Source organism: Oncorhynchus gorbuscha, linkage group LG07, assembly GCF_021184085.1.
Source record: "Oncorhynchus gorbuscha isolate QuinsamMale2020 ecotype Even-year linkage group LG07, OgorEven_v1.0, whole genome shotgun sequence".
In the NCBI taxonomy this organism is placed as follows: Eukaryota; Metazoa; Chordata; class Actinopteri; order Salmoniformes; family Salmonidae; genus Oncorhynchus; species Oncorhynchus gorbuscha.
In genome coordinates, this window is record NC_060179.1 from 1,558,223 (window position 1) to 1,570,296 (window position 12,074).

The window sequence follows — 12,074 nt, forward strand, 5'->3', positions numbered from 1 at the left end:
GACCCTAAGCCCACAGCCAAGTTAACGCAGGAGTGGCTCTATGAAAAGTCTCTGAATGTCCTTGAGTGGTCCAGCCAGAGTCTGGACTTGAACCTGATCGAACATCTCTGGAGAGAACTGAAAATAGCTGTGCAGCAATGCTCCCCATCCAACCTGACAGAGCTTGAGAGGAGCTGCAGAGAAGAATGTGAGAAACTCCCCAAATACAGGTGTGCCAAGCTTGTAGCGTCATACCCAAGAAGACTCAAGGCTGTAAACTCTGATAAAGTTGCTACAAGAAAGTAAGGTGAATGCACCAATTTGTAAGTCGCTCTGGATAAGAGCGTCTGCTAAATGACTTAAATGTAAAAATGTACTGAGTCTGAATACTTCTGTAAATGTTTATTTTATGCAAACATTTCTAAAAATCTGTTTTTGCTTTTTCGTTATGGGATATTGTGTGTAGATTGATGATGAAAAAAACAAACAATTGAATTAATTTTAGAATAAGGCTGAAACATAACACAATGTGGAACAAGTCAAGGGGTCTGAATACTTTCCTAAAGCACTGTATAACCACTCAAACAGAGAATTTTACATTACAGAACATGTTTAAATGTTTTAAAAATCCACAGGGAAAAAAACCCATGAATAGAAGTAGCATAGTATTTGCATATTTCAAGTGCAGAACAGTATATCTAGAACAAAGCACTTGATTTGATAAAGACAAAGTTCCCCATAGTTCCTTGGAGCAGGGGGCATTATGCCATGTCGATACATTTCAGGTCACTAGTGGTCAGAGACATGGAGGGTTAATCCCAGGCTGAGGTTCAGGGTCGGAGAGCAGCGCGGGCTCTCTCTAGGATCTCTGTCTGTATCAGAGGGTAGTCTGGGTGCTCTGTGAGGACCTGAGGGAGAACAGGCAGGTCAGGTAAAACACTCTCTCACTACACCGATCCTTAATCAATCATCCTCATCCTCTAAACTAAACTATGTCCTTTCCAATATTTCCAGTAGTGATAGCCTGGTACCAGATCTGTTCGTGCTGTCTTGCAGATCTGGGACCAGGCTACAGTAGTAATATTATCCACAGTACAGACCTTGTGACAAACCTCTATGGTCTCGTTGTACTGCTTGAACTTCAGGTAGTTGAAGGCCAGTCTGAAACCTGAACGGAGGAAGCAGAAGGGACACAACCATTAACATTACAGACCTTAAAACTTTAAAAAGGTGCACTATGCTGACATCACTTCTACATTTCCTGGTTGCAAAAATTATAATAGTTCACCTAATTTCAGTTAGTGACAAAACAAGCAAGTATAGTCCAGATAATCTTCTAAACTGCTGTACAACATATTTTCCATAACCAAAAATAATGTATTTTCAGCTGATGTACAAAACCGAAAGTAAAAGATACAAAACGAAATTTAAGAATGGGAAGCATAGAAATAGCACACATAGAACATATCTACAGATTATTAGAATGGCTTTCAATGAGAATGACAGATCTATAACACATAGAACATATCTACAGATTATTAGACTGGCTTTCAATGAAAATGACAGATCTATAACACATAGAACATATCTACAGATTATTAGACTGGCTTTCAATGAGAATGACAAATCTATGACGTAAATGTCTATGTGAATTTGGTCGGGTCGCCCAAAAAGTGAGAAAATGCAGCTTAAAGGGTGTCCACAGACTCACCCACGCTGGGGTTGACTCTGTTAGTGTAGAGCCAGGCGTGATCGTAGAACACTGATGCATCATGGTACGAATGTTCCTTCTCCCTGATGTAGCCCATGTACTCATACGCTCTGCTGCACGACTACAAACACATACATTACATACTCACTACTACACTACTGTCTACACTAATACACACTACTGTCTACACTAATACACACTACTGTCTACACTAATACACACTACTGTCTACACTAATACACACTACTGTCTACACTAATACAAACTACTACACACTACTGTCTACACTAATACACACTACTGTCTACACTAATACAAACTAATACACACTACTGTCTACACTAATACACACTACTGTCTACACTAATACACACTACTGTCTACACTAATACAAACTAATACACACTACTGTCTACACTAATACACACTACTGTCTACACTAATAGTTTTAGTTTTAGTTTAGTTACAGGGACAGTGCACATTAATCAACGTTTCAGTAAAAGTGCTGGTTTTAGCCAGCCGGCTAATTTTCAACCGCAGTCCCTGGGCAGGTTATTAAAAACAATTACAATATAGACAATAGCACCATAGAACAAGCAAGACATAGCAACATAGGACAAGCAAGACATAGCATACAGACAGAGCAACATAGAACAAAAAGCAGCAAAACAAAATTCATAAAAGCAACAAAGTGTTTCCACACCTCACAAGCTACAGACAACAGACAACATGGAAAGCGGCAACACACAGCTAGGTCGCCTTCTGGATGATAGCGGGGTGACCATGTTCACAAATCTGATTGACCTTTAGCCATGTCTTCAAGCATTTTGTGAAAGTGTGATATGTGGTGCAGTTATGTGTGTCTGATGGCAGTGTATTCCAGACATGGGAAGCTCTCACAGAGAATGCAGATTTACTAAAGGTGCTTTTCCTTAGGGGAACTATACAGTCACCTCTCATGGCAGACCTTGTGGATCTGCTGCCATATGTCTGGGTTTTCTGTTTAACAAAACTACTGATTGGAGGGGGAGCCAGGCCATTAAGGATCTTGAATACAAGACATGCGTCGGTGTATTGCACGAGATTTTCCCAACTCAAGAGCTCATGCTTTCTAAGGATGTGACAATGATGATGGCTATTGGGCTTCCTATCAAGCACTTTGAGAGCCTGTTTGTAGACAGACTGAATAGGTTTTAATATTGTACAGCAAGCTTGGGCCCAACTAGTCAAGCAGTATGTTAAGTGGGGGAGTATCATAGAATTGAAGTACAGTTTTGCTACCTCTGTAGTCAAACAATTTCGTATAAATCGGAAATTAGCTAGGTTGAATTTGGTTATTTGAATGACCTTTTTCACATGCTTTTTAAAAGAGAGGTTGGAATCAAGTATGATGCCAAGGTACTTAAAATCAGATACCACCTGGAGCTTCCCTACACACTTCAGTCTACACTAATACAAACTAATACACACTACTGTCTACACTAATACAGACTACTGTCTACACTAATACACACTACCTTCTACACTAATACAGCACTACTGTCTACACTAATACGCACTACTGTCTACACTAATACACACTACTGTACACACGAATACACACTACTGTCTACACTAATACGCACTACTGTCTACACTAATACGCACTACTGTCTACACTAATACAGACTACTGTCTACACTAATACACACTACTGTCTACACTAATACACACTACTGTACACACGAATACACACTACTGTCTACACAAATACACACTACTGTCTACACTAATACACACTACTGTCTACACTAATACACACTACTGTCTACACTAATACACACTACTGTCTACACTAATACACACTACCTTCTACACTAATACACACTCCCGTTTACACTAATACACACTACTGTACACACGAATACACACTACTGTCTACACAAATACACACTACTGTCTCACTAATACACACTACTGTCTACACTAATACACACTACTGTCTATTAGGAATATAATACACACTACTGTCTACACTAATACACACTACTGTCTACACTAATACACACTACTGTCTACACTAATACACACTCCCGTTTACACTAATACACACTCCACACTAACAGCATACAGCTCATCCTACACTGACACCTCAGACTCTGCTGGCTGGCTGTGTGAGTCTCCGTCCGTCCATCTGTCACTGTCTCTCTGTGTGTGTGTGTGTGTGTGTGTGTGTGTGTGTGTGTGTGTGTGTGTGTGTGTGTGTGTGTGTGTGTGTGTGTGTGTGTGTGTGTGTGTGTGTACCTGGTTGTATTTAATACAACGTTGCAGTAGATCACAGGCGATATCATACTTCCCAGACTTGATGTAAACATCAGCCAGCAGCAACCAGGCCGTCTCCAGGTCCTCTGACAGCTCCCAGCTCCACTCCACCTGTACAATAACCATATACAATACTGGAGTCCTCCAGGGCTCTGTTCTAGGCCCTCTGGAGTCCTCCAGGGCTCTGTTTTAGGCCCTCTGGAGTCCTACAGGGGCTCTGTTCTAGGCCCTCTGGAGTCCTCCAGGGCTCTGTTCTAGGCCCTCTGGAGTCCTCCAGGGCTCTGTTCTAGGCCCTCTGGAGTCCTACAGGGGCTCTGTTCTAGGGGCTTTGTTCTATGTCCTCTGGAGTCCTCCAGGGCTCTGTTCTAGGCCCTCTGGAGTCCTACAGGGCTCTGTTCTAGGCCCTCTGGAGTCCTCCAGGGCTCTGTTCTAGGCCCTCTGGAGTCCTCCAGGGCTCTGTTCTAGGCCCTCTGGAGTCCTACAGGGGCTCTGTTCTAGGGGCTCTGTTCTATGTCCTTTGGAGTCCTCCAGGGCTCTGTTCTAGGCCCTCTGGAGTCCTCCAGGGCTCTGTTCTAGGCCCTCTGGAGTCCTCCAGGGCTCTGTTCTAGGCCCTCTGGAGTCCTCCAGGGCTCTGTTCTAGGCCCTCTGGAGTCCTACAGGGGCTCTGTTCTAGGGGCTCTGTTCTATGTCCTTTGGAGTCCTACAGGAGCTCTGTTCTAGGCCCTCTGGAGTCCTCCAGGGCTCTGTTCTAGGTCCTCTGGAGTCCTACAGGGGCTCTGTTCTAGGGGCTCTGTTCTATGTCCTCTGGAGTCCTCCAGGGCTCTGTTCTAGGCCCTCTGGAGTCCTCCAGGGCTCTGTTCTAGGTCCTCTGGAGTCCTACAGGGGCTCTGTTCTAGGGGCTCTGTTCTATGTCCTCTGGAGTCCTCCAGGGCTCTGTTCTAGGGGCTCTGTTCTATGTCCTCTGGAGTCCTCCAGGGCTCTGTTCTAGGCCCTCTGGAGTCCTCCAGGGCTCTGTTCTAGGCCCTCTGGAGTCCTCCAGGGCTCTGTTCTAGGCCCACTGGAGTCCTCCAGGGCTCTGTTCTACGCCCTCTGGAGTCCTCCAGGGCTCTGTTCTAGGTCCTCTGGAGTCCTACAGGGGCTCTGTTCTAGGGGCTCTGTTCTATGTCCTCTGGAGTCCTCCAGGGCTCTGTTCTAGGCCCTCTGGAGTCCTCCAGGGCTCTGTTCTAGGTCCTCTGGAGTCCTACAGGGGCTCTGTTCTAGGGGCTCTGTTCTATGTCCTCTGGAGTCCTCCAGGGCTCTGTTCTAGGCCCTCTGGAGTCCTCCAGGGCTCTGTTCTAGGCCCTCTGGAGTCCTACCAGGGCTCTGTTCTAGGGGAGTCCTACTCTGTTCTATCTGTCCCTTTGGAGTCCTCCAGGGCTCTGTTCTAGGCCCTCTGGAGTCCTCCAGGGCTCTGTTCTAGGCCCTCTGGAGTCCTACAGGGGCTCTGTTCTAGGGGCTCTGTTCTATGTCCTTTGGAGTCCTACAGGAGCTCTGTTCTAGGCCCTCTGGAGTCCTCCAGGGCTCTGTTCTAGGTCCTCTGGAGTCCTACAGGGGCTCTGTTCTAGGGGCTCTGTTCTAGGGGCTCTGTTCTATGTCCTTTGGAGTCCTCCAGGGCTCTGTTCTAGGCCCTCTGGAGTCCTCCAGGGCTCTGTTCTAGGTCCTCTGGAGTCCTACAGGGGCTCTGTTCTAGGGGCTCTGTTCTATGTCCTCTGGAGTCCTCCAGGGCTCTGTTCTAGGCCCTCTGGAGTCCTCCAGGGCTCTGTTCTAGGCCCTCTGGAGTCCTCCAGGGCTCTGTTCTAGGCCCACTGGAGTCCTCCAGGGCTCTGTTCTAGGCCCTCTGGAGTCCTCCAGGGCTCTGTTCTAGGTCCTCTGGAGTCCTACAGGGGCTCTGTTCTAGGGGCTCTGTTCTATGTCCTCTGGAGTCCTCCAGGGCTCTGTTCTAGGCCCTCTGGAGTCCTCCAGGGCTCTGTTCTAGGCCATCTGGAGTCCTCCAGGGCTCTGTTCTAGGCCCTCTGGAGTCCTACAGGGGCTCTGTTCTAGGGGCTCTGTTCTATGTCCTCTGGAGTCCTCCAGGGCTCTGTTCTAGGCCCTCTGGAGTCCTCCAGGGTTCTGTTCTAGGTCCTCTGGAGTCCTCCAGGGGCTCTGTTCTAGGTCCTCTGGAGTCCTACAGGGCTCTGTTCTAGGCCCTCTGGAGTCCTCCAGGGTTCTGTTCTAGGTCCTCTGGAGTCCTCCAGGGGCTCTGTTCTAGGTCCTCTGGAGTCCTCCAGGGGCTCTGTTCTAGGCCCTCTGGAGTCCTCCAGGGCTCTGTTCTAGGCGCTCTGGAGTCCTCCAGGGGCTCTGTTCTAGGCCCTCTGGAGTCCTCCAGGGGCTCGGTTCTAGGCCCTCTGGAGTCCTCCAGGGGCTCTGTTCTTGGTCCTCTGGAGTCATCCAAGTGCTTGGTTCGAGGCCCTCTGGAGTCCTCCAGGGGCTCTGTTCTAGGCCCTCTCCTCTGACTGTCTCTGAGTGTCTGCTAAGCTACAGGACCAACATGTAAATCTACAAGAGTCCTAGTAAAAAAAGTCTACCTTGGTGAGCCTCTTGAGCTGGTTCCTGGCCCGAGGAGTTTGTTTTAGTAGCATGAAGGCCTGGCCCATCGCCAGCAAGTAGGGAACGTTGTTCACCTGAGGAGAAGAAGGTACAGGAGAAGAAGGTGGTGAAGGTACAGGAGGAGGAGGTGAAGGAGGGGGAGGAGAAAGAGGAAACCGTACCTGAGTAGAGACCAGCCAAGTGAAGGGGGTCCTACCTGAGTAGAGGCCAGCTCAGTGAAGGAGGTCCTACCTGAGTAGAGGCCAGCTCAGTGAAGGAGGTCCTACCTGAGTAGAGACCAGCTCAGTGAAGGAGGTCCTACCTGAGTAGAGGCCAGCTCAGTGAAGGAGGTCCTACCTGAGTAGAGGCCAGCTCAGTGAAGGAGGTCCTACCTGAGTAGAGGCCAGCTCAGTGAAGGAGGTCCTACCTGAGTAGAGGCCAGCTCAGTGAAGGCCTGCAGGGCTCTCTGGATGTGTTTGGGGTCTCTGGTGGCCATGAGGCAGAGGTTGACCAGCAAGGTGATTCTGTCTGACCGCTGACCTCCTGATGACCCATGACGTGGGCGGAACTCCTTCACCAGGTTCTGAGCCGTGGCCACGCCCACCTGCTCCCTGTGCTCAGCCCCGCCCAGCTGGCTCATACTGACCAATCAGAGACGAGAACAGACGTAAACATTTTATATCATGTATTAGTATCTCAATCAGGAACAATCAAACTAGGCAACACGGTATAGGATGTATACATCCTAATGTCCTCTATCCCAGACTGTCCACATTGGAGACAAAATACTGGAGTCTGTATACAGTACATCCTAATGTCCTCTATCCCAGACTGTCCACATTGGAGACAAAATACTGGAGTCTGTATACAGTACATCCTAATGTCCTCTATCCCAGACTGTCCACATTGGAGACAAAATACTGGAGTCTGTATACAGTACATCCTAATGTCCTCTATCCCAGACTGTCCACATTGGAGACAAAATACTGGAGTCTGTATACAGTACATCCTAATGTCCTCTATCCCAGACTGTCCACATTGGAGACAAAATACTGGAGTCTGTATACAGTACATCCTAATGTCCTCTATCCCAGACTGTCCACATTGGAGACAAAATACTGGAGTCTGTATACAGTACATCATAATGTCCTCTATCCCAGACTGTCCACATTGGAGACAAAATACTGGAGTCTGTATACAGTACATCATAATGTCCTCTATCCCAGACTGTCCACATTGGAGACAAAATACTGGAGTCTGTATACAGTACATCATAATGTCCTCTATCCCAGACTGTCCACATTGGAGACAAAATACTGGAGTCTGTATACAGTACATCCTAATGTCCTCTATCCCAGACTGTCCACATTGGAGACAAAATACTGGAGTCTGTATACAGTACATCCTAATGTCCTCTATCCCAGACTGTCCACATTGGAGACAAAATACTGGAGTCTGTATACAGTACATCCTAATGTCCTCTATCCCAGACTGTCCACATTGGAGACAAAATACTGGAGTCTGTATACAGTACATCCTAATGTCCTCTATCCCAGACTGTCCACATTGGAGACAAAATACTGGAGTCTGTATACAGTACATCCTAATGTCCTCTATCCCAGACTGTCCACATTGGAGACAAAATACTGGAGTCTGTATACAGTACATCATAATGTCCTCTATCCCAGACTGTCCACATTGGAGACAAAATACTGGAGTCTGTATACAGTACATCATAATGTCCTCTATCCCAGACTGTCCACATTGGAGACAAAATACTGGAGTCTGTATACAGTACATCCTAATGTCCTCTATCCCAGACTGTCCACATTGGAGACAAAATACTGGAGTCTGTATACAGTACATCCTAATGTCCTCTATCCCAGACTGTCCACATTGGAGACAAAATACTGGAGTCTGTATACAGTACATCCTAATGTCCTCTATCCCAGACTGTCCACATTGGAGACAAAATACTGGAGTCTGTATACAGTACATCATAATGTCCTCTGTCCCAGACTGTCCACAACATCAACTCAAATGTTATTTGTCACATGCGCCGAATACGACAGGTGTAGACATTACAGTGAAATGCTTACTGACAAGCCATTAACCTCTCTGGGATATGTGGGACACTAGTGTCGCAAAAGCCAGGGGAAATGCAGAGCGCCAAATTCAAATACATTTCTATAAAAATCCAGCTTTCATTCAATCACACATGCAAAATAGCAAATTAAAGCTACACTCGTTGTGAATCCAGCCAACATGTCAGATTTCAAAAAGGCTTTTCCGTGAAAGCAAACAATGCTATTATCTGAGGACCTCCGTAAACAAAGAGAGAAACCATATTTCAACCCTGGAGGGGGGTACCGGTACAGGGGGGTACCGGTACAGAGTCAATGTGGAGGCTATATACAGGGGGGTACCGGTACAGAGTCAATATGGAGGCTATATACAGGGGGTACCGGTACAGAGTCAATGTGGAGGCTATATACAGGGGGGTACCGGTACAGAGTCAATATGGAGGCTATATACAGGGGGTACCGGTACAGAGTCAATGTGGAGGCTATATACAGGGGGGTACCGGTACAGAGTCAATGTGGAGGCTATATACAGGGGGTACCGGTACAGAGTCAATGTGGAGGCTATATACAGGGGTACCGTACAGAGTCAATATGGAGGCTATATACAGGGGTACCGGTACAGAGTCAATGTGGAGGCTATATACAGGGGGTACCGGTACAGAGTCAATATGGAGGCTATATACAGGGGGTACCGGTACAGAGTCAATGTGGAGGCTATATACAGGGGGTACCGGTACAGAGTCAATATGGAGGCTATATACAGGGGGTACCGGTACAGAGTCAATGTGGAGGCTATATACAGGGGGTACCGGTACAGAGTCAATGTGGAGGCTATATACAGGGGGTACCGGTACAGAGTCAATGTGGAGGCTATATACAGGGGGTACCGGTACAGAGTCAATATGGAGGCTATATACAGGGGGTACCGGTACAGAGTCAATGTGGAGGCTATATACAGGGGGTACCGGTACAGAGTCAATGTGGAGGCTATATACAGGGGGTACCGGTACAGAATCAATGTGGAGGCTATATACAGGGGGGTACCGGTACAGAATCAATGTGGAGGCTATATACAGGGGGTACCAGTACAGAGTCAATGTGGAGGCTATATACAGGGGGGTACCGGTACAGAATCAATGTGGAGGCTATATACAGGGGGTACCAGTACAGAGTCAATGTGGAGGCTATATACAGGGGGTACCAGTACAGAGTCAATGTGGAGGCTATATACAGGGGGTACCGGTACAGAGTCAATGTGTACCCCTAGAAGCCCAGTCGTACCCCTAGAAGCTCAGCCGTACACCTAGAAGCCCTGCCGTACCCCTAGAAGCCCAGCCGTACCCCAAGAAGCCCAGCCGTACCCCAAGAAGCCCTGCCGTAACCCTAGAAGCCCAGCCGTACCCCAAGAAGCCCAGCCGTACCCCAAGAAGCCCTGCCGTAACCCTAGAAGCCCAGCCGTACCCCTAGAAACCCAGCCGTACCCCTAGAAGCCCAGCTGTACCCCTAGAAGCCCTGCCGTACCCCTAGAAGCCCAGCCGTACCCCTAGAAGCCCTGCCGTACCCATAGAAGCCCAGTCGTACACCTAGAAGCCCAGTCGTACCCCTAGAAGCCCAGTCGTACCCCTAGAAGCCCAGCCGTACCCCTAGAAGCCCTGCCGTACCCCTAGAAGCCCAGCCGTACCCCAAGAAGCCCAGCCGTACCCCAAGAAGCCCTGCCGTAACCCTAGAAGCCCAGCCGTACCCCTAGAAGCCCAGCCGTACCCCTAGAAGCCCAGCCGTACCCCTAGAAGCCCAGCTGTACCCCTAGAAGCCCTGCCGTACCCCTAGAAGCCCAGTCGTACACCTAGAAGCCCAGTGGTACCCCTAGAAGCCCAGCCGTACCGCTAGAAGCCCAGCCGTACCCCTAGAAGCCCTGCCGTACCTCCACTCCTCCTGGGGTGTCTCAAACACCTCCCCTCCGATGACCTCGTTGTCTGGGTTGAGACAGATGCGGATCATGAGCTCCATAGCCTGATCTCCCCACTCGTTGTCCCGCCGGGCCTTGTTCAGATGAAACAGAGCCTCACTCACCCTGTACACATGCCTGGAGGGGGGAGAGTTCTAGTTATCTTTGAACCATATCTTATTGTCTGCCAGTGGTTCTATACAGCTAGAGACTAGACACATGCTATAGACCTAGAGACTAGACACTCACTAAACAGCTAGTTCTATACAGCTAGAGACTAGACACTCACTAAACAGCTAGTTCTATACAGCTAGAGACTAGACACTTAATATACAGCTAGTTCTATACAGCTAGAGACTAGACACTTAATATACAGCTAGTTCTATACAGATAGAGACTAGACACTTAATATACAGATAGAGACTAGACACTTAATATGGTCCTGTGTAGCTCAGTTGGTAGAGCATGGCGCTTGTAACGCCAGGGTAGTGGGTTCGATCCCCGGGACCACCCATACGTAGAATGTATGCACGCATGACTGTAAGTCGCTTTGGATAAAAGCGTCTGCTAAATGGCATATATTATTATTAATATACAGCTAGTTCTATACAGCTAGACACTCACTAAATAGCTGGTTCTATACAGCTAGAGACTAGACACTTAATATACAGCTAGAGACTAGACACTTAATATACAGCTAGTTCTATACAGCTAGAGACTAGACACTCACTAAACAGCTAGTCCTACACAGCTAGAGACTAGAAACTTAATATACAGCTAGTTCTATAGAGCTAGAGACTAGACACTCACTAAACAGCTAGTTCTATACAGCTAGAGACTAGACACTTAATATACAGCTAGTTCTATAGAGCTAGAGACTAGACACTCACTAAACAGCTAGTTCTATACAGCTAGAGACTAGACACTTAATATACAGCTAGTTCTATAGAGCTAGAGACTAGACACTCACTATACAGCTAGTCCTACACAGCTAGAGACTAGACACGTAATATACAGCTAGTTGTATACAGCTAGAGACTAGACATTCACTAAACAGCTAGTTCTATAGAGCTAGAGACTAGACACTTAATATACAGCTAGTTCTATACAGCTAGAGACTAGACACTTAATATACAGCTAGTTCTATGGAGCTAGAGACTAGAAACTTAATATACAGCTAGTTGTATACAGCTAGAGACTAGACATTCACTAAACAGCTAGTTCTATAGAGCTAGTTCCGTAGCACTCACTTCCGTCATCATGAAGTGCTTTGAGAGACTAGTCAAGGACCATATCACCTCCACCCTACCTGACACCCTAGACCCACTCCAATTTGCTTACCGCCCAAATAGGTCCACAGACGATGCAATCTCAACCACACTGCACACTGCCCTAACCCACCTGGACAAGAGGAATACCTATGTGAGAATGCTGTTCATCGACTACAGCT

The 12,074-nt window shown here is 47.5% G+C and overlaps 1 protein-coding gene across 2 annotated transcripts in view; it reads right to left on the reverse strand.

The window, feature by feature from the left end:
* Nucleotides 1–426: 426 nt before the first annotated feature.
* LOC124039081 (tetratricopeptide repeat protein 21B-like) overlaps nucleotides 427–12,074 on the reverse strand; it is a 52,595-nt gene continuing 40,947 nt past the window's right edge. For both annotated transcript variants that reach the window (XM_046354960.1, XM_046354959.1), the window contains 7 exons: nucleotides 10,601–10,762; nucleotides 7,023–7,236; nucleotides 6,595–6,690; nucleotides 3,974–4,102; nucleotides 1,691–1,811; nucleotides 1,080–1,147; nucleotides 427–887 (listed from right to left, as the gene is read on the reverse strand). In XM_046354960.1, coding sequence (XP_046210916.1) covers nucleotides 810–887; nucleotides 1,080–1,147; nucleotides 1,691–1,811; nucleotides 3,974–4,102; nucleotides 6,595–6,690; nucleotides 7,023–7,236; nucleotides 10,601–10,762 — 868 coding nt within the window. In that variant the 3' untranslated portion in view covers nucleotides 427–809. The remainder of the gene's footprint in view (nucleotides 888–1,079; nucleotides 1,148–1,690; nucleotides 1,812–3,973; nucleotides 4,103–6,594; nucleotides 6,691–7,022; nucleotides 7,237–10,600; nucleotides 10,763–12,074) is intronic.